Here is a 26313-nt window from a genome sequence, read left to right on the forward strand (position 1 = left end):
GAATAATGTGCAGAATTTAGTGAAAGACTGAATGTGGGCATGAGGAGGTATCAAAGAGGACACTAAGATTGTGGGCTTTGGGGACAGAGAGGATGGTGGTATCAGCAGTGATGGGAAGTCGGAGAGGTTTAGGAGGGATGATGAGGAGTTGAGTTTTTGCCACACTGGGTCATCTGAGCATTCAGCAGACTTACGAGGTGGTATAGAGAAGGTAGTGATATTTTGGAGATGAAGGGGCAGAATAACAACCCAAGAGAGAAAGTTTGTCATGGCAGCGGTTGGAAGGGGTTTGGATTTCTGTAAAAATTGCTCAGCTCAACTGTATTGGGGCAGAGGAAGCGAGATGCAGTTGTGGAGTTGTGGAGTCCATGTCCATGGAGTCCAAGTCCATGGAGTTGTGGGAGTGGTGTAGAGAGCCGTGGGGCTGTTGCAAGGGCTGAGGGTTGGCAAGAAGAGAGTGACAGAGAATCGAGAGACAGAGGGAGTCTATAAATCTAGTACCTGCTTGTTCACAGTTGGATAAATATTTGTTTTTCTGGTGACTGTCTTTTCTTCTATCTCTTTTTCATAAGTGAATAGGTTTCTGTCATTTATGCCCTATATGTCTTGAATTTATGTCATGTGTCTCTACTTGTCAAATCTCCCCATTAGATAGGATCCCCATAGAACACTCCCTCTTTCCTCTTTCTCAATATCCAAATTGGTGTTCAGGGATGACTGCTGACAAACCCACTGAAAACGAAGCCTTGAGTTACTTGAAGATGAGAGTTTTTAGGAACCATAAAGTCAATGCTGAGGATCTCAAGTGCTTAGAACAGTGTTTGACACATAGTAAGCTCTTAACAAATATTGTTAAAAAAAACTGAGGATCTCTAAGAGACTCTAATTCTTCCAAATACCTCACAGTACTGAGACCCAGAAGTTATGGGTTCTGATCCTGACTCTGACCATAGGCCAATGGCCCTCTTGGCCTTTATTTCTCCATCTCCAAGTTCCTTGCTCTCCAATCCCTTGCCTCCAACTCCTCGCTCATACAGTTTCTCCGGCTTGGAACCCCTCCCCTTCCAGAATCCAACTGACTTCAGCTCTCCTCTCATTCAAATCCTTCCTCAAATCCCTCCTCAAATCCCACCTCCTCCAATAAGCTCTCCCTGATTGACTGCCCAGGGTCCTGAGCTGTAGAAACCCATCAGCCTTAAGAAACGCCAAGTCATAAGAACTCATTTATACTCATCGATGTTTATTCTGACTATACCCAAACATATTACTTACCATGGTCATTTCTCCCACAAAAATGTAAGCTCCTTGAGGGCAGGGAATGTGGCACTTCTTTATTTTGTACTTCCCATGATTCACTGATCCAAGTGGTTGCTCAATAAATGCGTCTATGACTACTGCTGTTGTTACTGCTACAACCGCTACTTAAACAACCTTTGTCCCTCCCCTCCTCATGGGAAAACTGGGAGGATTTGTTAGCCTGGTCTTTCATCTGGGAGACAAATGTCAGGAGGGTGCCCAGAGCTAGGATTGGAATTATGGCTTTTTGAGGGTTAGTTCAGAGACACTGGAGGGACTGGGTTGTTTGCATGGCTGAGGCCTGGCTTTAACTAACTTGGTTCTTGCCAGGCAAGGCAGGGACCAACCGGAGTGCTGGTCCCTCTGGTTCCAGGGAGAAAAACAAAGCTAGATGTGGTGTCTGATATTAATAATAATGAGGGCATTAGTTAAGCACTTACTATGTGCCAAGCACTGTTCTAAGCACTAGGGGAGATACAAGGTAATCAGACTGTCCCACGTGGTGCCCACAGTCTTAACTCCCATTATACAGATGAGGTAACTGAGGCACAGAGAAGTTGTGACTTGCCCAAAGTCACACAACTGACAAGTGACAGAGCTGGGATTAGAACCCATGACCTCTGACTCCCAAGACAGTAGTCTTTCCACTGAACCACATTGCTTCTCAATAGCCCCTGATATTACTGAGGGCTAGCAGATGGCAGTGGATGCTTGTGGACCTTGGCTCTTTCTCCCCCAGCAAAGGACATGCTCCAGTGATGCCGAAAGCCTAGCTCCCGGTTGAGAGAACATTCCCCCCACCCAAATCCCAGCCCACACCCCATGATCTTTCCTTTCTAGCAATCCCAGGACAAATAACCATTAAGGCTCTAGGTGGACCCCCCCATTCCAGGTGCAGTGTGACAACCTCTGGGCCTGTTCTGCTCTGCCTCCCTGCTTGTTTTCTCAATCCACAGGGCCCAAAACCATGCCAGAACAGAAATGCCTCCAGCCCTGGAAGGAAGATCTCATTTGGTTTAGACGAGCAGCTGACACAGGCCCGGTGGGCTGTCTGAGCCCAGGACTCACTAGAAATAAGCCTCTCTGGGCACCCAGTGGCTTCAGGACCTGAAGGAGGCTCCTACACCTCAACCTGGTGTTCTGAGGTCTTTCCTTCTAGGGGCTTTAGGGGACATGTCACCACATCTTTCAGGAGTCCATGGGCATCACCCTTGCCCGCCACAAACAACATGCAGCCTGCAAAACACAGCTGCCTCAGAGCAAGAACTGCCCCAGTCATAAGCGTGATCACCAGGGAGACTTGAGGCTTCTTGGTGTGAGGCCTGAACTAATAGCCATAGCGGGGGTCATGTCAGAAGATAACCAAGGCCCTTCCCTCAGGGTGCCACCAGGCTGGAACGTGGTCCTCTCCTTTCCTGGTTAAGCACTTACTGTACACTTTCCTTACCAGGTTCCACCTCCCCCTCTATCCGAAGGGGCCCTGCCAAGCTCAGCTACAAATTTCCCTACAATTTTCACGCTGCACTCCTTCCTTGGGGAGCACCCCATTTCTACTGTTTCCTGCTTCCACCCCTTTGTGGATGCCACCCAAGGCTGCTGCCCTAGCCCCAGCCCCTCACCCACTTTCTGGTCTCACCTCACCACCTGACTTCAGACTTCTCCCCCTGGGTGATCCAACACCATCTTAAATTTGACATCACCAAAAATGAACTCCTCATCTTCCCACCTAAACACTGTCCTCTCCCTAACTTTTCCATCACTGCTAGCCACCCCACCTTTCTTCCTGTTCCATAAATTTGCAATCTTGGCCTCATCTTTGAGGCCTCTCTCTGTCTCATTTACCTCCCACATTCCATCTGTTTCTAAATTCTGCCAGGATGTCTTTTTAGAATATTTCATCAGAAACAGAAAGGCCTGATGGAAAGATCACAGAACTGGGGATCAGGAGACCTGAGTTCTTGTCTGCTGTGTGACCTTGGGCAAATCACTCCGTGCTTCAGTTTTCCCAGATGCCAAACAGGGATTAAATACCTGTTCTCTCTTCCCTTTAGATGGTGAGCCCCAAATGGAGTAGGACTGTGCCTGATTGTATTGTATCTACCCCAGCGCTTAGAACTTGTATGCTGTGTAACCTTGGGCAAGTCACTTAGCTTCTCAGTGCCTCGGTTACCTCATATGTAAAATGATGATTAGGACTGTGAGCTCCATGTTGGCCAGGGACTCTGTGCAACACGATTAGCTGTTATCTATCCCAATGCTTAGAATAGTGCCTAATCCTTTTAAATGCTTAACAAATCAAATTAATATTTGGCTATAGTAAATACTCATCAGATAACATTCTTACTATCATCATCATCACCATTATTATTGATCACCCTTTCCTCCCCACCTTTATCACCAATAACCTAGTTAACTTCCGGCCTAAACAGTTTCTTTGTTGATTTTTCTGCCTCCGGTTTCTCCCCTCTACCTCTTAGTAGTAGTAGCATAGCGGAAGTAGTAGTAGTATCATCGTTGTTGTCTTAGTAGTATTACTAGTATTTATTGAGCACCCACTGCCTTTTTCTGACATTTGTTAAGTGCTTTTTAGGTACAAGACACTGTACTAAGTGATGGGGTACTCCACTTTATTGAACTCTTGGGAGAGTCCCATAGAGATGTCATGGTATGTGCTTTGCACACAGTAAGCACTCAATAAATTTGATTGAATTGAATGAATAAGTGAATGAATGAATGATTGCTGCCCCCGTAGACTGTGAGAGTCTTATGGGCAGGGAACACGCCTAACAATTCTGTTATAGTGTACTCTCCCAAATGCTTAGTGCAGTGCTCTGTACACAGGAAGGCCTCAAATTTATTGTTGATTGGCTCCTGTCAAGGAGGACACAGGAACGTGAAGGAGCCCCTTGAGGGTTTGGTATCCATGGGCTTTGAGGAAACCAGTCCTGTGACTATAAAAACCCAGAAACTTCCACTTCACCACACGCCCAGGATGAGTATGTTGTTGGTCACAGAGGGTTCGGGACATCATTTTGTCAAAAGAAAAACCAACCCCTACCCACATGTCAAGCCCTCCCACAATCCCAGATCCAGCACAGGTTACCATTTATCCCTATGGATAAACGAACCTGGAGGTGCTTCATTTCCCAAAAAAGTAAAGTCAGAAACACCCAACTAGGCCCCAAATTTAGCAATTCTGAGTTTGAAAATGCTAGCCACAGCTGGCATTCCACCAGACTGGGCACAGCTCACACTTTGTGATTCTTTCTGAATTACGGGGATTGCCAAAGCCTCCCTCACTGTGTCGGGTTTGGTACAATTGTTCCCATTCAAACCTCCCCAAATCATCCCCTTCCCTGGCCACTGGCATGGGATTTCAACACAGCTGGAAGGAGGGGAACAGGCACAGGGATAAAAGTGCAGGAGAGATTGGACAGGCAGTCTTTGCCAGGTAGACTCAGAGACTCAAGACCAACATGAGGTCTGCAGGGCTTTGGGCAGGTGAGTTGGATGCAAGGGAGAGGGAGGAAGCAGGAGTAGGAGTCAGATGGGGGCACTGGGGGGAGAGATGCCGCGAGGCGGAGAACACTGGGGGCCTCCAGCAGGCGGGTAATAGGAGGGCACAAGGGCAGATATATCAGTAATTTTTGACACTGGGGCAATCCCAAGGCATTCCTGCTCATCAGGGTCATCTCAGCTCACCCCCCGCCTCCAGGCAAGGCTGCCCAACCAGCATCCCAGGGGGCATTAGGGATCAGCCTATCCTACAGGGAAGAGGTCATCAGTTCAGTCAACTGAGCTCAGTGTTCCCCAGGCTCTGGTCCCAGCTTCGCTGGACAGAGTAGAGAGATTACAAATTGAATTTCCAGGAAGCGGTTGGATCTAAATGAGGGGACTTCCCCCAAAGACTCCCGATGTCAGGTTCAGCCCCAAGAAGTTGGAATGGGAGGTCCCCTGGGACCACTTTCCATAGCTGTTCCTCTCCCCACAACCCTGCCTCTCCTGAGGGGCCTTTCCTCCCAGTGGCTGTTAGTTTCCTGTAGACACCCAGGCGGGCTGACCAACAATCAATTGATTGCATTCTAACACATCCCCCTCCCCACTCTCATAGGAATGGCCATCCTGCTGCTGGTTCAATGCAGTAAGTACTGCTGGTTCAGTGCAGTAAGTCCGTTTCCCTCCTCGCTTACTTTCATCTGTCCCAGAGTCTTCCTCCCTGAAAGATTTCCAAGCGCTTTATAAATCATAAATGTAAATAATAAAAGGGTATTGAATCCTTTCTTCTAATGAACTTTACTATCTCCTTCATCTGATGTGACACCTCTGGGAAGGAAGGAGGACCATGGTTTCTAGAAAAGGTCGAAAACTCCTGCCATAAGGGCTTAGGTAGCTACATCAGCTCCTGCCAGGTGTGGTGGAACCACAAGTCATTATAACAATAACATTTTATATTATAGCTACTATTATTAATATTTTCTGTGTCTCAGTTCTTTCCTCTGAAAAATGGGGCTTCAATGCCTGTTCTCTCTCCTTTTTAGACTATTAGCCCCATGGGGGACATGATTATCTTGTATCTACCCCAGCACTTACTACACTGCTTGGCACTTGGTCAGCGCTTACCAAATTCCACGATTTTTATTATTATGATGACCTGAGGTTCCCCCACCCCTGACAGGAGCTTTATCTGCAGGAGCTGTTGAAGCTTATCAACCTCTTAAGACAGCTTTCCCCCTTTTATAGGACCCTGCCATCTCAAAGTTTCACCTGAACGGCCTTCTTTCTTCCATTCCCCATCCCACCCCTCCCATCACTCCCACTCTCCACTCACATGCCCAGAAGAATTATCTCCTGGAACTAAGGAAGCAGAGAAGCAGCAGCAGCCAGAATAAGTGAGACCAGAGACCGCTCCTGGTATTGCTTCTCCCTTGTACATAACAGTATAGTTCTCTTCTCACAGGCTCCAGGCTCTGTTCCCTGATGCTCTTACACCCCCTCCCAGGAAGCTGAGCCAGTTGCTGCTGCTGTCATAATAATAATAATGATGGCATTTGTTAAGCGCTTACTATGTGCAAAACACTGCAATAATGATCTTATCCCTAATTTAATGATAAAAATAATAGAAATAGAGGCCTTTGTTAAGCGCTAACCTCAAACCAAGCAATGTGCTAGATACAATAATAATAATAATAATTTTGGTGTTTGTTAAGCACGTACTATGTGCAAAGCACTATTCTAAGGACTGGGGTAGATACAAGGTGATCAGGTTGTCCCATGTGGGACTCACAATCTTAATCCCCATTTTACAGATGAGGTAACTGAGGCACAGAGAAGTTAAGTGACTTTGCCCAAAGTCACACAGCTGATAAGCAGTGGAGCCAGGATTTGAACCCATGACCTCTGACTTCTAAGCCGTGCTCTTTCCACTGAGCCATGCTGTTTCTCTAATGTGATTTGATTTGATCAACTTGATTTTGTCTTTATGTTGTCTTAGTATTTTGTTTCATCTCTCCTTCTGTGTCTGTCATCAGGCTCACCTCTCCCTTCTTGTTTTCAGATTGTAAATTCCCCCAGTGGACAGGGATTGGGTCTAATTCTCATCTGTTTTCTGTACTAGAGCTTAGTCCAGAGTTCTGCACACAGGTAGCACTTAATACATACTCTTGTTGTTACTTTCTCTCCTGGGGCTCACAATATAAGGAGGAAGGAGAACATGGATTGACTCCAAATTTTTCAGATGAGGCAACTGAAGCTCAGAGAAGATAAATGATTGCTCAAGGTTTCTTAACACACAAGATCCTCCAATTTCCCAGTTTGGGTCCTTCCATTAGACCACCAGGTCCTGAACTGCGGTAACTGGGAGGACCAGGTGGAAGGGGATTAATAGTCATCGTTAAATATAGCAAAGGTTAACTCTGTGTTGTCAACACTCATGTTTCTTACCTGTCTAAACTGTATAATATTAATATTCATTTCATAGATTCATTTCATTCATTCATTCAATCGTATTTTTTAAGCGCTTACTGTGTGCAGAGCTCTTGGGAAGTACAAGTTGGCAACATATAGAGACGGTCTCTACCCAACAGCGGGCTCACATAGATCAATAGTATTTGTAAACTCTAGCCTCACCTGAAGGTCACAACCTTTGATTCCTAGCACCTTTCAACGCTCAGATAAAAGTCGCCACTCTGCCACTCTTCTTCCTTCTTCTTTACGTCCTCTCCCTGGGGTCCCATGGACTGCTTCAGGAGGTTGCCGGATAGATATGGGTCAGTCTGTCCTCACCTGTGATTTCTTCCCCGATCCCCCATTCCTCTGCCAACCCCAGGTGCTGCTACCAAGCTAGTTTGCTACTTCACCAATTGGGCCCAGTACCGTTCGGGCGCGGGGCGCTTCCTCCCCGAGAATGTCGACCCGAATCTGTGCACCCATCTCATCTACGCCTTCGCCAACATGAACAACAACCAGCTGACAACCTACGAATGGAACGATGAGATGCTCTACAAGACCTTCAACGGGCTGAAGAGTCAGTAAGTGTCCAACCGCAGGGGACCCCGAGGAGGGGCACAACCCTGAGGGCGCCGCTGGCACAGGCACAGTAGTTGGGAATGCTCCATGGCAGCCAGACAGCCAGTCAGGGAACAGTGTCCACAGACCCATCACTGTATTTAGGTCCATCTCCCTTCCACGTTCTCCTCTTTAAATCTTAATGCATTATTGAGGATTATAGAGGCAAGAATAGACAGCTCTACCAAATCTACAGTACCCAACTACTTAATGCCAGTGCTCTGCCCACAGTGTGGGTTCAATAAATGTCATTGATTGATTGACTGATTCACTGATCCTGCCCTCTGTGAGCATGTCTTCCAGACAAGGCAGATGCAAATACTCAGCAATCTAAACTGATCAGGTTGAGCAAAGAGGGCTTCCCCAGAGGGAAGCAAAGGTCAGCGTCAGGAAAGGTTAATGTCGGGGACAGCTCTCTGGAGCAGAGTCCAGACTCAGATATCCTGGGAAAAGATAGGGAAAGTTGTGTAGAAAGAAGGGAAAGCCATTGGATGTGGTGAAGTCTAAAGCCAGGAGCTAAAGCTGTAGGCTTCATGGATTCCCCTAGAAGTTAGGAACAAATAAACTGGGGGAAAATGATAATGATTATGGCATTTAAGCACTTATTAGGTACAAAGCACTGTACTAAGCACTGAGATAGATACAAGTTAATCAGGTCAGACGTTGTGCCTGTCTCACATGGTGCTCACAGTTTAGAGGAGAGGAAGAATGGGTATTTGGCCTCCATTTTGCAGATGAGGAAACTGAGACCAGAAGAAGTTATGTGACTTGTCCTTGCAGGCAAATGGCAGAGTTGGGCTTTGAACTCAGGTCCTCTGAGCCCCAGTCCTTCCTCTAGGCCACATTGCTTCTCAGCTTCAGGATGAGAAGGGGTTTGGGCAGCCCTTTCGTTACCTGTTAACAACTCCTAGACAGGTACCGTGTATCATGGCCCCACTTATACTTGCAAATAGGTGCATTAGGTGATGGATTTGGGCAGAAATTTGCATTTACATTTAGCGGTTCATAGGAGTTGCGCAATGAGCTTTAGAGATAGTTTCACAAGAGGAATTAATTGCATCTGAACCATCACCCCTGTCATATCCCTCATTTGGAATTTCCTTTCTTTCTCTCTCTCTCTCTCCCTATCTCTCTTTCTCTCCTCCCCAACACCCACCTCCTCCAGAAAACTTTCCCTGACTTCCCCAAATGACTCTTATTTCTGCCTTTTCTGCCTTCCTGATTCCTTAGTAAGGCACATCTGTCTGGCAATGTGTAGGTTTATTTGTTTCTGTGTGTGTATAAGCCTATGCCATGTTTTACTTTAGTATCTGTCCCAGATCAATTTGGGGGTACAGTACACAAATTGTCTTGAGATCTAGGGAGCAAGGTAGTGTCTTGAGATCTAGGGAGCAAGGTACCAGAGAAAAATTAAGGGCAAGTCCCTGGTTTTCTGGTTGCTCTGCCACCCCCACAGTGCCCTGCCTAAAGCTGAGCTTTCAGCCTGCACTCAAGACATGGCATAGGCTCTTCTTCTTCCTCTCCACTGCTCTCATTTCTCAGGTCTCCCAGCTTATAAGCCACAAGGGCTCATGATTCTGCTAATTAACCCTATTCCCCAGAAAGAGGGACACAGTGTGGGACACCTTTTGGGGTCTAGGTGGAGGTCACATCCAACAATCCAGCTCCACTTGACTTTCCTCTTGATTTTCCTAGGAATCCTGAATTGAAGACCCTTCTGGCCATTGGAGGATGGAACTTTGGAACTCAGAAGTAAGGCTAGAGCTGGGGCTGGGACATGGTAGGGGGAGGGAGAAAGAAGAGGAGAGAAGTTGTCTAGGTGCTGGCTAATGACTGAAGCATTGGATGGGGGGACCTGGGACCAGCCCCCTGACTTGGAATCAGCCCCTCATCTTTGAGGTTCAGTTTCCCTTCTGAGAGTGATCTGGGATCTATGAACTAGGTAATGGAGAGAGACAAAGGTTAAAGGAACGTGGCAGACCACCCAACTGCTTTCTCCCATGAGGCTCCTCTGAGACCTTCAATTTTTACCTTTCGTTCTCATGTTGGCCAAGGCAGGTTCATTCTCTATTCGTTTTCCCACCCTGAATAATAATAATAATAATGGCATTTGTTAAGCGCTTAATATGTGCAAAGCACTGTTCCAAGTGCTGAGGGGATACAAGGTGATCAGGTTGTCCCATGTGGGGCTCACAATCTTAATCCCCATTTTACAGAGGAGGTAACTGAGGCCCAGAGAAGTGAAGTGACTTGCCCAAAGTCACACACCTGACAAGTGGCGGAGCCAGGATTAGAACCCATGACCTCTGACTCCCAAGCCCGGGCTCTTTCCACTGAGCAATGCTGCTTCAGTCACGCTGAATCCCTTGCCTCTCTTCTGGCCTCCCCAAGCTGGGTACCATATATCCATCCCTGGTCCTTGCCTCAGAGGTGGAGATTGGTGAAGTCAATAGCAACAGGGGCATCCCTACCTGGTGGAGGAGGGTTTCCCCAAGCCCCAGGCAGGGCCATCCTTAACTACCTCAGGGCAGGATGGGAGAGGAGCCAAGGCAAATGTAGCCTCCCACCATAACTGTCTTCGTTCCACTCAGGTTTACCACCATGGTGTCCACTGCCACCAACCGCCAGATCTTCATCCAATCGTCCATCTCCTTTCTGCGCAAACATGGGTTCGATGGTCTAGACCTAGACTGGGAGTATCCGGGGACTGCAGACAAAGCACTCTTCACTGTCCTGGTGCAGGTACAGCTGGATGGCCACAGACCCTCCCCCCTGCTCCTACAGCCCCCAGCCCATCGCCTCAGCTCAACCCTTTCCAGGACCCAACCCGCAGGGAGGTGACACTTCCAGGCACAGATTCCAGAACCAAGTGTAGAAGGCAGGAGGGCCCAGGAGGGAATGAGCGACTTCAGAGGGAGCCAGAATCTGGGCTTCAACCTGCCTCCCTGCTACCATATTTACTTGTGGTCACTGTCACCTCAGGCCCACACTAATAATCCAGTGGAATGTTTAGTCCTGAGCTTCCCTTTGGTGTGGGAGAGAGTGGGCCTTAGAGGTTCTGGGTGACAAATTATGGGCTGTGCTCACCCCACAATGCCTGAGGTGGGTCTGGGAATTGTTCCCTCCAGGAACTGATCAGTGCCTTCCAACAAGAAGCCAAGTCGACTGGGAAAGAGAGGCTCCTTCTGTCTGCTGCAGTAGCTATAGGGAAAAGCAAAGTTGACAATGGCTATGAAGTCGATAAAATCTCTAAGTGAGTCTTCCGCAGGGGGTGGGTGGGGGGTGGAGGAGGGTGGAGAACAGGGGGCAGGTGAATGGGGGTGAGGGGACCACAGGCATCCTGTTAGCCCTAGGCGGGGTTGGTCCAGGGAACTGGGGGAAGGGCACAAATCCCATTTCACACATCCTTATCTCCCAGTGGATCCATCCATCTCTCTGCCTCCATGCAGGACTAGTAGGTGTTCAATAAATACGATTGTCTGACTGGATCTCTCCCAGTCAGACATATGAGACTTAGAGAGAGATTCTCCACAGTGAGATTTCACAACTCTTTAATCACCCTCTTATCATCCCTCCTCTCTCCAGCCATCTCCCACCCTTTTCCTAGACTGCAAGATGCTTAAGGGCAGGGCTCATATCTACCAATTCTATTCATTCATTCAATCATATTTATTGAGCGCTTACTGTGTGCAGAGCACTGTACTAAGCGCTTGGGAAGTACAGGTTGGCAACATATAAAGATGGTCCCTACCCAACAGCGGGCTCATTGTATTATATCTTAGTGTGGTGCTCCACATACACTAAGAGCTCAATAAATCCTATTGATTGATAGACTCCTTCCTCGGAAACTATTCTCCTTCATCCATCTCCCACAGGTACCTGGATTTCATCAGTCTAATGTCCTATGACTTCCACGGCACCTGGGATAGTGTAACCGGCCACAACAGCCCCCTGTACAAGAGGAAGGAGGAGACTGGATCTGCTGCCGAACTCAATGTTGTACGTGAGGGGAGCCCTGATAATAATAATAATAATAATAATAATAATGGCATTTATTAAGCACTTACTATGTGCAAAGCACTGTTCTAAGCGCTGGGGAGGTTACAAGGTGATCAGGTTGTCATTCATTCATTCATTCAGTCATATTTATTGAGCACTTATTGTGTGCAGAGCACTGTCCTGAGTGCTTGGGAAGTACAAGTCGGCAACATATAGAGACGGTCCCTAACCAACAGCGGGCTCACAGTCTAGAAGGGGGAGACAGACAACAAAACAAAACATATTAACAAAATAAGATAAATAGAATAAATATGTACAAGCAAAATAAATAGAGTAATAAATATGTACAAACCTATATACATATGGTTAAGTGCTTTCCGTGTGCCAGGCACTGTACTAAGCACTGGGGTAGATACAAGCAAATCAAACTGGACACAGTCCCTGTCATTCATTCATTCAATCGTATTTATTGAGTGCTTACTCTGTGCAGAGCACTGTACTAAGCGCTTGGGAAGTACAAGTCGGCAACATATAGAGACGGTCCCTACCCAACAATGGGTTCACAGTCTAGAAGTCCCACGGGGGGCTCACAGTCTTAATCCCCATTTTACAGATGAGGTAACTGAGGCCCAGAGAAGTTGAGTGACTTGCCCAAGGTCACACAGCTGACAATTGGCAGAGCCGGGATTTGAACCCCTGACCTCTGACTCCAAAGCTCGGGCTCTTTCCACTAAGCCACGCTGATCCAACGACTCAGTTAACAGGGGGACCGGGGTGGGTCAGGAGGGGAAGTGGGTGTGGAACAAAGACAGCACTTGTATATATTTGTACATACTTATTACTCTATTTACTTATTTGTACATACTTATTACTCTATTTTATTAATGATGGGTATATAGCTATAATTCTATTTATTCTGATGACATTGAAGCCTGTCTACATGTTTTGCTTTGTTGTCTGTCTCCCCCTTCTAGACTGTGAGCACGTTGTTGGGTAGGGACCGTCTCTATATGTTGCCGATTTGTACTTCCCAAGCATTTAGTACAGTGCTCTGCACACAATAAGCACTCAATAAATACAATTCAATGAATGGATGAATGAATAATTGTCAGGCACCTCTTCTCCAGTGGGGAGAATAAGGAAGATTGGAATGGGGATTGAACACTCATCTTTTACAGTTGGAGTAACGGAGACTCAGAGAGGTTATGGACCTGTTCCGGGTCACTTAGCACTTCAGTGATTGGTCAGAGATTATAACCTTGCCATCTCACTGTGACCTCCTGCCCATCCATCCTGAAAGGGTTGGGCAGCCTTCCCCAGCCCTTGACCTCTGCCCTGTCTTTCCCGTAGGACTTTGGAGTGAAGTACTGGATACAGAAGGGAGCTCCGGCTAACAAGCTGATCTTGGGTATGCCCGCCTATGGCCGCAGCTTCTCACTTTCGTCCTCCAACACCGGCGTGGGTGCCCCGGTCTCTGGGGGTGGGACTCCTGGCACCTACAGCGGAGAGGTCGGCATGCTGAGCTACTACGAGGTAAATTGGGGAGGAAGAGACTTGGAGCTTAGCCCAAGGACTGATCAGTCATCTATTGTGACTTGGAGGTCCCACTGGAGTCACCCCCACCACCCTCAGAGGAGGGCTGCTTCACGCAATAGTCCCCCATGCTGGCAGGGAATAATCAGCACATGCAGCCCCATCCCCATCCCCGGAGGGCCCTGGGCTGGCTCCTCCTGGTGTAGAATGGACTCTCACATCAGCCCTGAATCTGCCCCAGTCTCCCCAGGGCACCGCATCAGTCAATCAGCTGTCAATGCCCAGAGCAGACAGACTGGGAGGGCGGGAGAGGCGTGTGGGGGTGGGGGGAGAGGGGGGTGTTGTGTAGAAAAAGGAATCATCACCAATCCTGTAATAGCTCACAGCCTAATTGGGATGGGGAAGGCAGACTCTACACATTGAGAAACAGGTCCAGCGTCCGAAAATATCTGCACAAGTGGGTAGCATCCTGCCCGAGAACTCAGGAGAATGTTTGGAGTAAGGACAGCAGGACAGGGGCAGCCTGAGAAGGCTACCTGGGGGAGGTGGGCTTAATCTGGGCCAGGTGGGTTAGGCTTACCTTGACCACCCATCCTGGTTCTGGGTGAATGAGGGGAGGCATTCTGATGGTCCAGTGGAGAAGTGAGCGCTCCCCACGATTCCCCTGGCCTCGGAAGGCAGGGATGGCTGCACTGCCACAGTCCCGGCTCTGCTCTTTCAGGTCTGCTCCTGGAAAGGAACCAACATCCAAATGATTGAGGACCAGAAGGTTCCTTATGCGGTTCTGAACAACCAGTGGGTGGGTTTTGACAACATTGAGAGCCTCACAACCAAGGTGAGCACATGACCTGCTCTACGGGTGATAGTGGAGAGGACGGGAGGGTTGATTTTACAACTCTTGGTTGTCCCAAGATGGTGGGAACCTCTCTGATTCTGCTTCTGGTCCCTTGTTCCTGGCTCTTCCTGGGGATTGGGACTTGGGAGGAGGGGTGTTTGGGAATAATCATTTGGGACCTGAGTGGCTTGGCTGGTGGCTGGCCCAGTGGAACACAGAAGGGAAGAGAAGAGAAGCAGTGTGGCCCAGTGGATAGAGTCAGAAGGATCCAGGGTCTAATCTCAGCTTCACCACTTTTCTTCTTTGTGATCTTGGGGAGGTCACTTCACTTCTCAGTGCCTCATTTACCTCATCTGTAAAATGGGGATTAAGACTGTGAGCCCCACATGAGACAGGGACCCTGTTCAAACTGATTAGCTTGTACTTACCCTAGCATTTACAGCAGTGCCTGGCACACAATAAGTGCTTAACGAATACCAAAAAGGAAAAAAAAAAGGTTCCGCATGGCCAGATCAGCGCTTAGAACAGTGCTTAGCACAGTGCTCTTGAACGAGTCATCTACACCCACTGCCTCGAATTCCTCAACGCCAACTCTCTCCTCGACCCCCTCCAATCTGGCTTCCGTCCCCTACATTCCACCAGAATTGCCCTCTCAAAGGTCACCAGTGACCTCCTGCTTGCCAAATCCAATGGCTCCTACTCTATCCTAATCCTCCTTGACCTCTCAGCTGCCTTTGACACTGTGGGCCACCCCCTTTTCCTCAACACGCTATCCGACCTTGGCTTCACAGACTCCGTCCTCTCCTGGTTCTCCTCTTATCTCTCTGGCCGTTCATTCTCAGTCTCCTTTGCGGGCTCCTCCTCCTCCTCCCATCCCCTTACTGTAGGGGTTCCTCAAGGGTCAGTTCTTGGTCCCCTTCTGTTCTCTATCTACACTCACTCCGTTGGTGAACTCATTCGCTCTCATGGCTTCAACTAACATCTCTACGCTGATGACACCCAAATCTACATCTCTGACCCTGCTCTCTCTTCCTCCCTTCAGGCTCATGTCTCCTCCTGCCTTCAGGACATCTCCATCTGGATGTCTGCCCATCATCTAAAACTCATTATGTCCAAGACTGAACTCCTTATCTTCCCTCCCAAAGCATGCCCTCTCCCTGACATTCCCATCACTGTAGATGGCACTACCATCCTTCCCGTCTCACAAGCCCGCAACCTTGGTGTCATCCTCGACTCCGCTCTCTCGTTCACCCCTCACGTCCAATCTGTCATCAAAACCTACCGGTCTCACCTCCACAACATTGCCAAGATCCGCCCTTTCCTCTCCATCCAAACTGCTACCCTGCTGGTTCAATCTCTCATCCTATCCTGACTGGATTACTGCATCAGCCTCCTCTCTGATCTCCCATCCTCCTGTTTCTCCCCACTTCAGTCTATACTTCATGCTGCTGCCTGGCTCATCTTTGTGCAGAAATGCTCTGGGCATGTTGCTCTCCTCAAAAATCTCCAGTAGCTACCAGTCAACTTACACATCAGGCAAAAACTCCTCACTCTCGGCTTCAAGGCTCTCCATCACCTCGACCCCTCTTACCTCACCTCCCTTCTTTCCTTCTACAGCTCAGCCCGCACCCTCCGCTACTCTGCCGCTAACCTCCTCACTGTGCCTCGTTCTTGCCTGTCCCGCCGTCGACCCCCGGCCCACGTCCTCTCCAATGGCCTGGAACGCGCTTCCTCCGTATATCCACCAAGCTAGCTCTCTTCCTCCCTTCAAAGCCCTACTGAGAGCTTACCTCCTCCAAGAGGCCTTCCCAGACTGAGCCCCCTCCTTCCTCTCCCCCTCCTCATCCCCCGCCCTACCTCCTTCCCCTCCCCACAGCAGCTGTATATACGTTTGTACAGATATATTACTCTATTTTACTTGTACATATTTACTATTCTATTTATTTTATTTTGTTAATATGTTTTGTCTGTCTCCCCCTTCTAGACTGCGAGCCCGTTGTTGGGTAGGGACCATCTCTATATGTTGCCAACTTGTACTTCCCAAGTGCTTAGTACAGTGCTCTGCACACAGTAAGTGCTCAATAAATATGATTGAATGAATGAATAAATACAATTGAATGAACAGTCCTCGGTACTTAGATCAGTGCTTGGCACATAGTAAGCACTTAACAGACACCATAATTATCATTATTATTATCTGCCATGGAGCAGAGGCCATCCAAGTGCCTTCATTCCCCCTTGAAGCCCAGGAGGCTGATCATACTGACTCTCTCCCTCTCCAGAAGGAGAAACCGAGGACCAGAGTGGATGAGGCCCTGCTCCAGCCCATCCCTTTCTATCTTGCAGGTCCAGTACTTGAAGCAGCAAGGTCTGGGGGGTGCCATGGTGTGGACCCTTGACTTGGATGACTTTGGAGGCACCTTCTGCAACCAGGGCAAATATCCGCTCATCCGGGCACTGAGGAAGGAACTGGGTAAGTAAGGGCCTGAAGGAGGCTGGAAGAGGGTGGCCAGCTTGGGGAAGATCCTTATCCCTGCTTTGAACACCCACTGGGGAACTTTGTTCACCCAAGAAATTGATTTGTCTAGCTCCAACTCTATTCAGAGCCAGGGGTTGTGGGTGGTGGTGGCATATAGCCGTGTCCTTTCCCCTCCTGACTTCCAGGGTGTCTGTCCCCTGGGAACCGAGGCAGAGGAGTTGGGCAGCTCCCCCAGGCACAGTGTGGCAGGAGGGACCGCCAATCTACCAAAGGAGAACTAGTGAGCCAAACCAGCCAGTTATCAGTGGGGGGAGTCACCAGGGGAGTTGAGTGGGCCTAGAGAGAGGGATCAAAAGCAGACAAGGCATTCTGAGACTATCATGGCCATTACCCCCAGACGGCTCATCCTCGTAGACTTCCTGTGAAGATCAGCTATGGATTGGGGTGTCCAGAGGGACCCGGGTGGGATTGGCTGTTCTGGATGGGAGCGGCAACAAGGTCCTTGGAGATGGCGATGGATATCTGGGGCTCTGGGCCACCTTTGGACTCACCAACGTTGCCACCTATAAGGGCTTGTGTGGGAAGCCCTGAAATAACCTCGCCGCTGGATAGAAGGAGTTGGGATCATGCAAACCACATGTATTCAGGCCCAGGGCAAGCAGCCAAGGCCCCACCTGGATTGTGGGGGAGGGGGGCAGCTCTAGGAGTGGTTGGGGGGATAAGGGGAGCAACCCCAAGTCTTCAGAGGTTGGAGAGAGCCCCATTGATGGATGAACTTGGATGGTCAGGTTTGGGCAGGGCTAGAGGGTGGATGGGCTTGGAATAGCCACGGATGATTCACAGAGCAGATGGTCTCATCGCCAGCCACCACGAGTGTCCAAGCTACTCCCACTACACTGCCCCACCCCTGCATATGCTGACTCACAAACTCTCTCCACAGGTCTTCCGCTCAAGCCCTAAGTGTCCACCGGACCCTGGGAGAAGCTTCTGTGAGCTTCTGTACACCAGCCCCGAGGACAAGATCAGGTTCTACATCACACCCAAGGGCAGACGTTGAAGCAAAGGTGCCCAACAGACCTTATCTCCTACTTTCCCTGCTCCTGCCATTGGCCCTGAATCAGCTGATCCCTGCCCCAGGCTCTAAGCTCCCCCCCTCCCATGAGCAGAGCAGAAACTGGAAAGCCACCTCAGTTAACTGGTGGGCTGTTTTCTCTCTTCATCCCCTGTTCTCAGCTGGAAGACTTGTCATTCATTCATTCATTCATTCATATTTATTGAGTGCTTACTTTGTACAGAGCACCATACTAAGCACTTGGAAAGTACAATTCAGCAACAGAGACAGTCCCTACCCAACAACGGGCTCCTAGTCTAGAAGGGACTTTCTCTGGCCCACCTTCCCTCCTCACCAACCTGACCCCAGTTCTTAGCTCTTTGACTTTGGTCACAAAATAAATTTCAGTTTCTCCTCGAGTGATGACATTTATTTACCCCAGCCCCTCAGGATTCCCACCAGAGATGCTTTAACTGGTCACATGGGTCATGGGGACCAGGATCCTAGGATCGTAGGGTTTTGATAAATGAACTCAGCTTTCCAGCATTGCACCCTCACACCTTGCTCTGCCCTGTCTACCTGCCGGTCAGAAACAGGAGCCCGGCAGGTCAGTCTGAGCAGAGGAGAAGCTCTCTATCCGTCTGGCGACACCGGCCAAGCAGTGCTCACTCCTGACCCGTTTGCAATGGGGTGGGGCACCAACTCATCTCTTTCGGAGGGGCTCTAGGGGTTTTCCCTCTTCCTCTCCACTGTCCAGAAAAACAGAATTAAGGGACAGGAGGAGACCCAGCGGTGGGGTGCTTCCTTCAAACTCAACATATTCCAAACTGAACTTCTCATTTTCACCCTCGCCTTCACCTAACTTTCCCATAAAAAAGGACACAACCACCACCATCATCCTTCCTGTCTGAGGCCTGCCACCTTGGCATTAACCTTGACCCCTCATTGATTTCTCCCCATCTTTTAACCCACACATTCAGTCCTTGGCAAATCTGGTGGGTTTTCCTCCTCAAGGTTTTCAAGATCCATCCCCATCTCTCTATCCAAATGACCAATACACTGGTCATATCCCAGTCTGACTCCTGCAACCGTCTCCTCACAGATCTCCCTGCCTCTCCAGTCCATACTTTATTCAGCTGCATAGGTCATTTGCCTGAAATGTCATTCTTCACACATCTCTTCACATCTCAAAAACTTCCAACTAGTGTTCAGACCTCTTGCTTCAAGCAGAAACTCTTTAGTATTGACTTCAAGGCATTCATACAGTGCTCTCCCTCCTACTCATCTACTTTCTTCTCCCACTACATTCCAGCTCACAGTCTCCATTCCTCTCTAGATAACCTATCCTCTGTGCCACATTTTCTTTTCTCGCTGCCGTTTGCTCACACTGTCCCTTCTGCCTGGAATCCCTTCTCTCTTTACACCTGATAAATCACTGCTCACCCCATCTTCAAAGGTCTTCTGAAATTACAACGCCTCCAGAAAGCCCCCCCCCCCCAGTTAATTTATAATCTCCCCATTTTATATCCCCCCAAACTGCCACTTGAGCATTTCAGTTCCATTTAAATGTTCACTACCTCAGTCAATCAATCAGCCATACTTATTGAGCACTTACTGTATTCAGAGCACTATACTAAGCTTGGGAGATTACAATACTATAGAGTTAGTAGTCACGTTTCCTTCCCACAGTGAATGTACAGTCTAGAGGAGAAGACAGACCTTTAAAATGAATTACAGGTAAGTACATAAGTGATGTGGGCCTGAAGCTGGGGTGAATAAACTGCCATCAGTGTTCAAAGCACTGTACTCAGTACTAGGAAGAAAGAATATGGAGGAGAATTAGACATCTTAGAGTGAATTGCATGGGTCTTTGGTGACAGACACATAAGGAAAGACATAAACATGAAAATGTAGGAGATGAGAAAGAAGGTAAGACAAGAGTAGTCGGGCACTGTGATTGGAGGAGCAGCCTTTTGGGCCTCTCCTGGCTCAGTCCCACAGACACGAAAGGTCACAGCCACAGCCAAAGCCACGGTCTCCCCCACATTCAAACAATTGAAGAGGCCTTGTGCTCCCCGTGTTTGAGTCTTTCCAGGGCTGGAGCCAGGGCCAGTGGGAGTCTGATGGCATGGGGGCGTTGGGGAGTTATCTGCTGTTCGAATTTATTTCATTAATTAGTCTACCAATTAAGTATTCCAAAGTGATAAAACCCCTAAGCTAATTGCTGGGGTAGAGTCAAGATTATCAGGTTAGACACAATCTGACCTTCAAAATGAGGTCTAGTGGGGAAACAGTCATCTGCTTCCTTTGGACTCATTCTTAAGGGTCTTTGGCCTTCCTCCCCTCCATGCCTCCCCTGCAGCCTTCACTGAGGAGCTCAGGCTTTTTAAAGGACTACAGTTCAACACCTCTCTACTCCCACTAGGAAGCCAGGATAGAGCTGGGATTATGCCCTTGGCCCCATCTCTCTGTTCTTCAGAGACAAGCAGTGCACTGAAGCAGCATGGACTAGTGGAAAGAGGATGGGCCTGGGAGACAGAGGACCCAGGTTCTAATCTCAGTTCTGCTATTTACCTGCTCTGTGACCTTGGGAAAGTCACTTAACTTCTCTGTGCCTCACTTCCCTCTTCTGCAAAATGGGGATTTAATACTTGTGCTTCCTCCTACTTAGAATGTGGGATCAGATGATTTCTTATTTATCCCAGAGTTTTTGTACAGTGCTTACCAAATAATAAGCACTTAAATACTATTATCATTATACTTATACTTATCATTATATATTATCATTACACTTAAACACTATTATCATATCATTTATATTATTAATAATGATAAATGAGGTGCCTAAGGAAAACCAGAGCAGGGAAGTGGCTTCCCTGAAGTCACACAGCAAGTGGTAGAGGACCCCCACCCCAAAAAATAGAACAGGGAACACTGGAGGAATCAGGCCAGAAGGAGAGTCGAAGGCTGACTTTGCACAAAGAAACTGTGGAAACTGGAAACAGGCTTCCTGGTTCTTAATCCTGCAGTTGAGGCAGTCATCACTGTCACTCTGGCCAGGGCTCATGAGACTGATAATGCAGGGTCTGTCCTGGGTGTGAAGACTTCTCTTGTCCCAAAGGATCAGCGGTCGTGCATGCAGCTGGAACCGAAGTCCTGTCCCCGGAGGCAGCGGCCAATCCTGGACCAAAATGTTCTTCAAAAAACAAAAACGAAAAACATCACTAGTCGTAGGACAAGGAGCAGCCATTTTATTAAGCACCCACTGGGTGCAGTGCACTGTACTGAGAGCTTGGGAAATAACGAAATGAGCAAATGATGCATTCCCTGCCCATGGGGAGTTTACACTCTGATGCAGAGGCAAACCTAAAAGTATTTACAAACAGGGTAAACTTGATTTTCAAAAATGAACGGTCAGGACAAGTTTGGTCCTCTTTAGGCTCTTGAAGGTCATTGTACCTCAGAGTAGGTTGTAACCTATCTGGCTGTTCAGGAAGGCTTGCTGGAGGAAGTAGGGTTTCAGGACACTGTCACTATTCCTTCTCCTTCTTCCCTAGTGTTCTGCACACAGTAAGTGCTCAATAAATACTATTGACTGATTGATGAGTTACAGAGCACAGCAAATATAGGCCTGCTAGGTGAATGTCATTTCAGACACAGAAAAAGATCCTGGATCTGAAATGAAAACTTGAGGTGAAGAATCTGAAGAAGCTGATGGAATGTGATGAGAGGCTGTGATGTGGGATTTGTTAAGGGCTTACCATAATTCAAATACTATACTAAGTGCTGGGGTAGGTATAATTCAATCAGAATTATGTTTCTCCTTAAGTGCAGGGACCAGATCTCTTGGTTTTGTTAAAGTCTTCCAAGTGATTTCTTTGTACAGTGTTCTGCACACAAAAACTATAATTGTTTGATTGTCCAGGGTAGTCTGATAAATACTTCCCCAATCTTATTCTTTGCTTGTGAGTTACTTAGAGGTGGCGGTGGGGGAGGCGGGGAGAGGATCATGTCTAACTCTCATCTGGGTAATAACAATAATAATGGCATTTGTTAAGCGCTTAATATGTGCCAAGCACTGTTCTAAGCACTGGGAGGGATACAAGGTCATCAGGTTGTCCCACATGGGGCTCACAGTCTTAATCTCCATTTTACAGATGAGGTAACTGAAGTACAAAGAAGTTAAGTGACTTGCCCGGAGTCACATAGCTGACTAGTGGTGGAGCTGGGATTAGAACCCATGATCTCTGACTCCCAAGCCCGGGCTCTTTCTACTGAGCCACACTGCTTCTCGCTGCTTCACTGGGTATTTATCCCAGTGCCTAGTACAATGCTTTGTATGCAGAATTGGCTTGATAAATATTATTGATTGAATAAATTTATGAATGAATGAAAGGAAGAACTAGAAAACTGGTGGATAGGGAAGTAATTATTAACAACAATATTTGCCGACAACCTACCTACTCCTCTAACGCCAACCTGCTAGCTGAACCTCCATCTCGTCTCTCTAACCGCTGACCCTTGTTAACACAGCCCCCTCCAGCCTGAAACTCCCACACCCTTCATTTCTGACAGACCACCACTTTCCTCACGGTCAAAGCCCTCCGAAATTATCATATCCTCTAAGAAGCCTTCCCTGATTAACTTCTCATTTTCCCATCCTATTTATCTTTCCTTTAGCTTCACCTATGAACTTGGGTAAGTGCCCTCGAAGTACTTTGATACTCATTCCACCCCAACCCCACAGAATTTAGGCACCTATCCTTATATTCTGCAATGTCCACTGTCTATAATTTATCCATCAGTGGACTTTATTGAGCACTTGCTAAGTGCAGAGCACTGTACAAAGCAACAGAATGAGTTGAATATTCCCTTCCCACAATGAGCTTACAATCTAGAGGGGGAAACAGACTTGAATAAAAAGATGTAATTTATAACATACTATGAAAATATGCACATTAGTGCTTTGGGGTTGGCTATCAAATGCCCAAAAGTCACAGATCCAAATGCACAGACAACACAGAAGGGAGAGGGAAGTGGGGAAAAGAGGGCTTCAATGGGGAAGGATTTTTAAAAGATGATGTAAGAGGCTGGGTATAACAGGCTAAAGAAGGAAAAGGAATGAAGTGGTGAGTAATTCAGCTGAGAGATGACAAAGACTGGGATGATGGACATGAGAGTGGAGAGGAAGTGGCATATTAAGGAACTACTATAGGGGAAGAATGGGCAGGATTTAGTGAAAGACTGAATGTGGGAGTAAGAAGGAGTCAAAGAGGACACCAAGATTGTGAGCTCTGGAGACAGAGAAGATGGTGTTATCAGCAGTGAGGGGAAGTCAGAAATAGGAGGGGTTTTGGAGGAACAGGGAGGAGTTGAGTTTTGGCCACAGTGAGTTTAAGGTGCCATCTGAGCATCCAGCCAGACTTACACAGTAGTAGAGAAAGTAGTGATATTGTGCAAATGAAGAGGCAGAATTATACCTCAAAGGGTAAGTTTGTCATGGAAGGTGTTGGCAGTGGTTTTGGATTTCTGCCAAGATTTCTCGGCTGCGTCAATGCAGGGGCAGAGAAGGAAAGCTGCACGGGTGATTCATGGAACTGCAGGGATGGTCAGGGAGATGCAGAGCTGGTCCAGGGAGCTTCAGGGACAGTTCCAGAAGACCCTGGGGCAGTGCAAAGAGCCATGAGGGTTATCCAGGGAGTTGCAGGGCTGATTCAGGGAGCTGTGGGGGCAGTGCAGGAAACCCCAGGGGTGATTCAGGGCTGGGGATTGGCAGGAAGAGAGTGACAGAGTCAAGAGAGAGAGGGATTCTGTGAACCTAATATCTGTTAGTTCACAGTTGGGTAAATATTACTTTCCCTGGTAGCTGTCTTCTGTTCCTTCACTTTCACACATGAGTAGGTATCTGTCATATTCAATCCGTCACCAAATCCTGTCAGTCCCACCTTCACATCATCACTAAAATCTGCCCTTTCCTCTCCATCCAAACTGTTACCACGTTAATACAATCACCCATCCTTTCCCATCTAGATTACTTGTGGACCTCCCAATCTGCTGCCTCTCCCCACTTCAGTCCATACTTCACTCCGCTGCCCAGATTATCTTTCTACAGAAACATTCAGGACATGTCACCCCCCTTCCTCAAAAATCTTCAGTGGTTGCCTATCCACCTCCATAACAAACAAAAACTCCTCACCATTGGCTTCAAAGCACTCCATCACCTTGCCCTCTCCTAACTCACCTGGCTTCTCTCCTTCTACAAGCCAGCCCACATACTTCACTCCTCTGGTGCTAATTCTCACTATGCCTCCATCTCGCCTGTCTCATCACCAATCCCTGGCCCATGTGCTACCTCTGGTTTGGAATGCCCTCCCTCCTCAAATCCCCCAGATAATTACTCTCCCCCACTTCAAAGCCTTACTGAAGGTACATCTCCTTCAAGAGGCCTCCCCAGACTAAGCCCCACTTTTCCTCATCTCCCACTCCCTTCTGCATCACCCTGACTCGCTTCCTTTGCTCTCCCCTCCCCCAGCCCCTCAGCACTTGTACATATAGCTGTAATTTTGTTTATTTGTATTGATGTCTGTTTATTTGTATCAGTGTCTGTCTCCCCTGCTCTAGACTGTGAGCTTGTTGTGGGCAGGGATTGTCATTCTTTATTGTAGTATTGTACTTTCCCAAGTGCTTAGTAGAGTGTTCTGTACACAGTAAGTGCTTAATAAATATGATTGAATGAAATGAATGAATGCCCTTCTCTCCCATCTCTCCCATCTCTTTTTCATATGCAAGCTGGTTTCTGTTATTTATGCCTCATATGCCTTGAATTTGGTTTTTCTGCATCTGCCCACTCTCCCCATTAGATAGAATCCCCCTAGAAGGCACCTCCTCGTTCCACTGTCATTCCCCACAGGGCTGAGATCTCTCCCTTCAAATAACGTGGTGCTCAGGACCGACTGCTGACAAACCCACCCAAAACAAAAATTTAAATGAATGACTTGAATGAAGATGAGAGTTATGAACAATAAAGTCCATGCTGAGGATTTCAAGAGCTTAGAACAGTGTTTGACACATAGCGAGTGTTTCATAAATGCCATTAAAAAAACAAAACCGAGGATCTCTAGGAGACTGTAATAAACTTTCCTCCAGATATAATAATAATAATGATGGCATTTGTTAAGTACTTACTACGTGCCAAGCACTGTTCTAAGCGCTGGGGGGGGGGAGGGGGGAAGCAGTGTGGCTCAGTGGAAAGAGGCCGGGCTTTGGAGTCAGAGGTCATGGGTTCAAATTCCGACTCCGCCACTTGTCAGCTGTGTGACTTTGGGCAAGTCGCTTCACTTCTCTGGGCCTCAGTTCCCTCCTCTGTAAAATGGGGATGAAGACTGTGAGCCCCACGTGGGACAACCTGATTACCTTGTATCTACCCCAGTGCTTAGAACAGTGCTTGGCACATAGTAAGCGCTTAATAAATGCCAACATTGTACAAGGTAGTCAGGTTGTCCCATGTGGGGCTCACACTTGTAATCCCCATTTTACAAATGAGGTAACTGAGGCACAGAGAAATTAAGTGACTTGCCCAAAGTCACACAGCTGACAAGTGGCAGAGTCAGGATTAGAACCCATGACCTCTGACTCCCAAGCCCGTGCTCTTCTCACTGAGCCATGCTGCTTCTCTGTCACAGCTCCCAGAAGTTATGGGTTCTTATCCTGACCCTGACCATAGACCAGCCACCCTCTTGGTGGCTCCATCTCCATCTCCAAGCTCCTCACTCTAAAGTCTCACTCCTCCATCCCTTCACTCCTGCAGTTCCCCCAGCTTGGAACTCCTTCCCTTCTAGAATCCGACAGGCCTCAACTCTCTTCACATTCAAATCCCTCCTCTAATCCCACTTCCTCCAACAAGCTCTCCCCGATGGACTGCCCAGCATCCTGAGCAGTAGAAACCTATCAGTCACATCCCAGCCTTAAGATCTTAAGAATCAACAATTTACAGCCCCTGGGATCCTTTCCCCGACTCAGTCAGTCAATCAATAGTATTTACTGAGGGCTTACTGTATGCAGGGCACTGCATTAGACCCTCGGAAGAGTACAACAGAGTTGGTAGACACATCCCCTGTCCACAAGAACAGAAAAGCAGCATGGCTTAGTGGAAAGAGCACAAGCCTAGGAGTCAGAGTTCTAATTCTGGCTCCGCCTCTTTAAAATAATAATGATGGTATTTGTTAAGTGCTTACTATGTGCCAAGCACTGTTCTAAGCCACTTGTGTGTGTGACTTTGGGCAAGTCACCTCACTTCTCTTTGCCTCAGTTACCTGTTCTGCAAAATGGGGATTAAGGCTGTGAGCCCCATGTGGGATAGGGATTGTGTCCAACTGATTAACTTTTATCTACTCCAGCACTTATTACAGTGCCTGGAAGTAAGTGCTTAACAAATACCACAATTATTATTATTATCATTAATAATAACTTATAATAATAATAATGTTAGTATTTGTTAAATGCTTACTATGTGCCAAGCACTGTCGTAAGTGCTGGGGTAGATACAAGGTAATCACA

At 47.8% G+C, this 26313-nt stretch overlaps 1 protein-coding gene across 1 annotated transcript; it reads left to right on the forward strand.

The window, feature by feature from the left end:
• The first annotated feature begins 4772 nt into the window (after window positions 1-4772).
• Window positions 4773-17871, forward strand: LOC119930764 (chitotriosidase-1-like). The gene is made up of 11 exons (XM_038749410.1): window positions 4773-4797; window positions 5408-5437; window positions 7622-7823; window positions 9556-9612; window positions 10452-10602; window positions 10989-11113; window positions 11736-11859; window positions 13210-13392; window positions 14114-14227; window positions 16574-16700; window positions 17647-17871. The coding sequence occupies exons 1-11, from the start codon at window positions 4773-4775 to the stop codon at window positions 17664-17666; spliced, it is 1158 nt and encodes a 385-aa protein (XP_038605338.1). The 3' UTR covers window positions 17667-17871.
• The last annotated feature ends 8442 nt before the right edge of the window (window positions 17872-26313 follow it).

This window comes from Tachyglossus aculeatus, chromosome 7, assembly GCF_015852505.1.
Source record: "Tachyglossus aculeatus isolate mTacAcu1 chromosome 7, mTacAcu1.pri, whole genome shotgun sequence".
Lineage (NCBI taxonomy): Eukaryota > Metazoa > Chordata > Mammalia > Monotremata > Tachyglossidae > Tachyglossus > Tachyglossus aculeatus.

What these genes read in the sequence shown, in the direction of transcription:
- LOC119930764 (XM_038749410.1), top strand. Translation starts at nt 4,773, where the DNA reads ATGAGGTCTGCAGGGCTTTGGGCAG. An exon ending in TCTTCACTGTCCTGGTGCAG is followed by an intron (nt 10,603 to 10,988) that starts GTACAGCTGGAT and finishes TGTTCCCTCCAG; the next exon opens with GAACTGATCAGTGCCTTCCA. An exon ending in GCATGCTGAGCTACTACGAG is followed by an intron (nt 13,393 to 14,113) that starts GTAAATTGGGGA and finishes CTGCTCTTTCAG; the next exon opens with GTCTGCTCCTGGAAAGGAAC.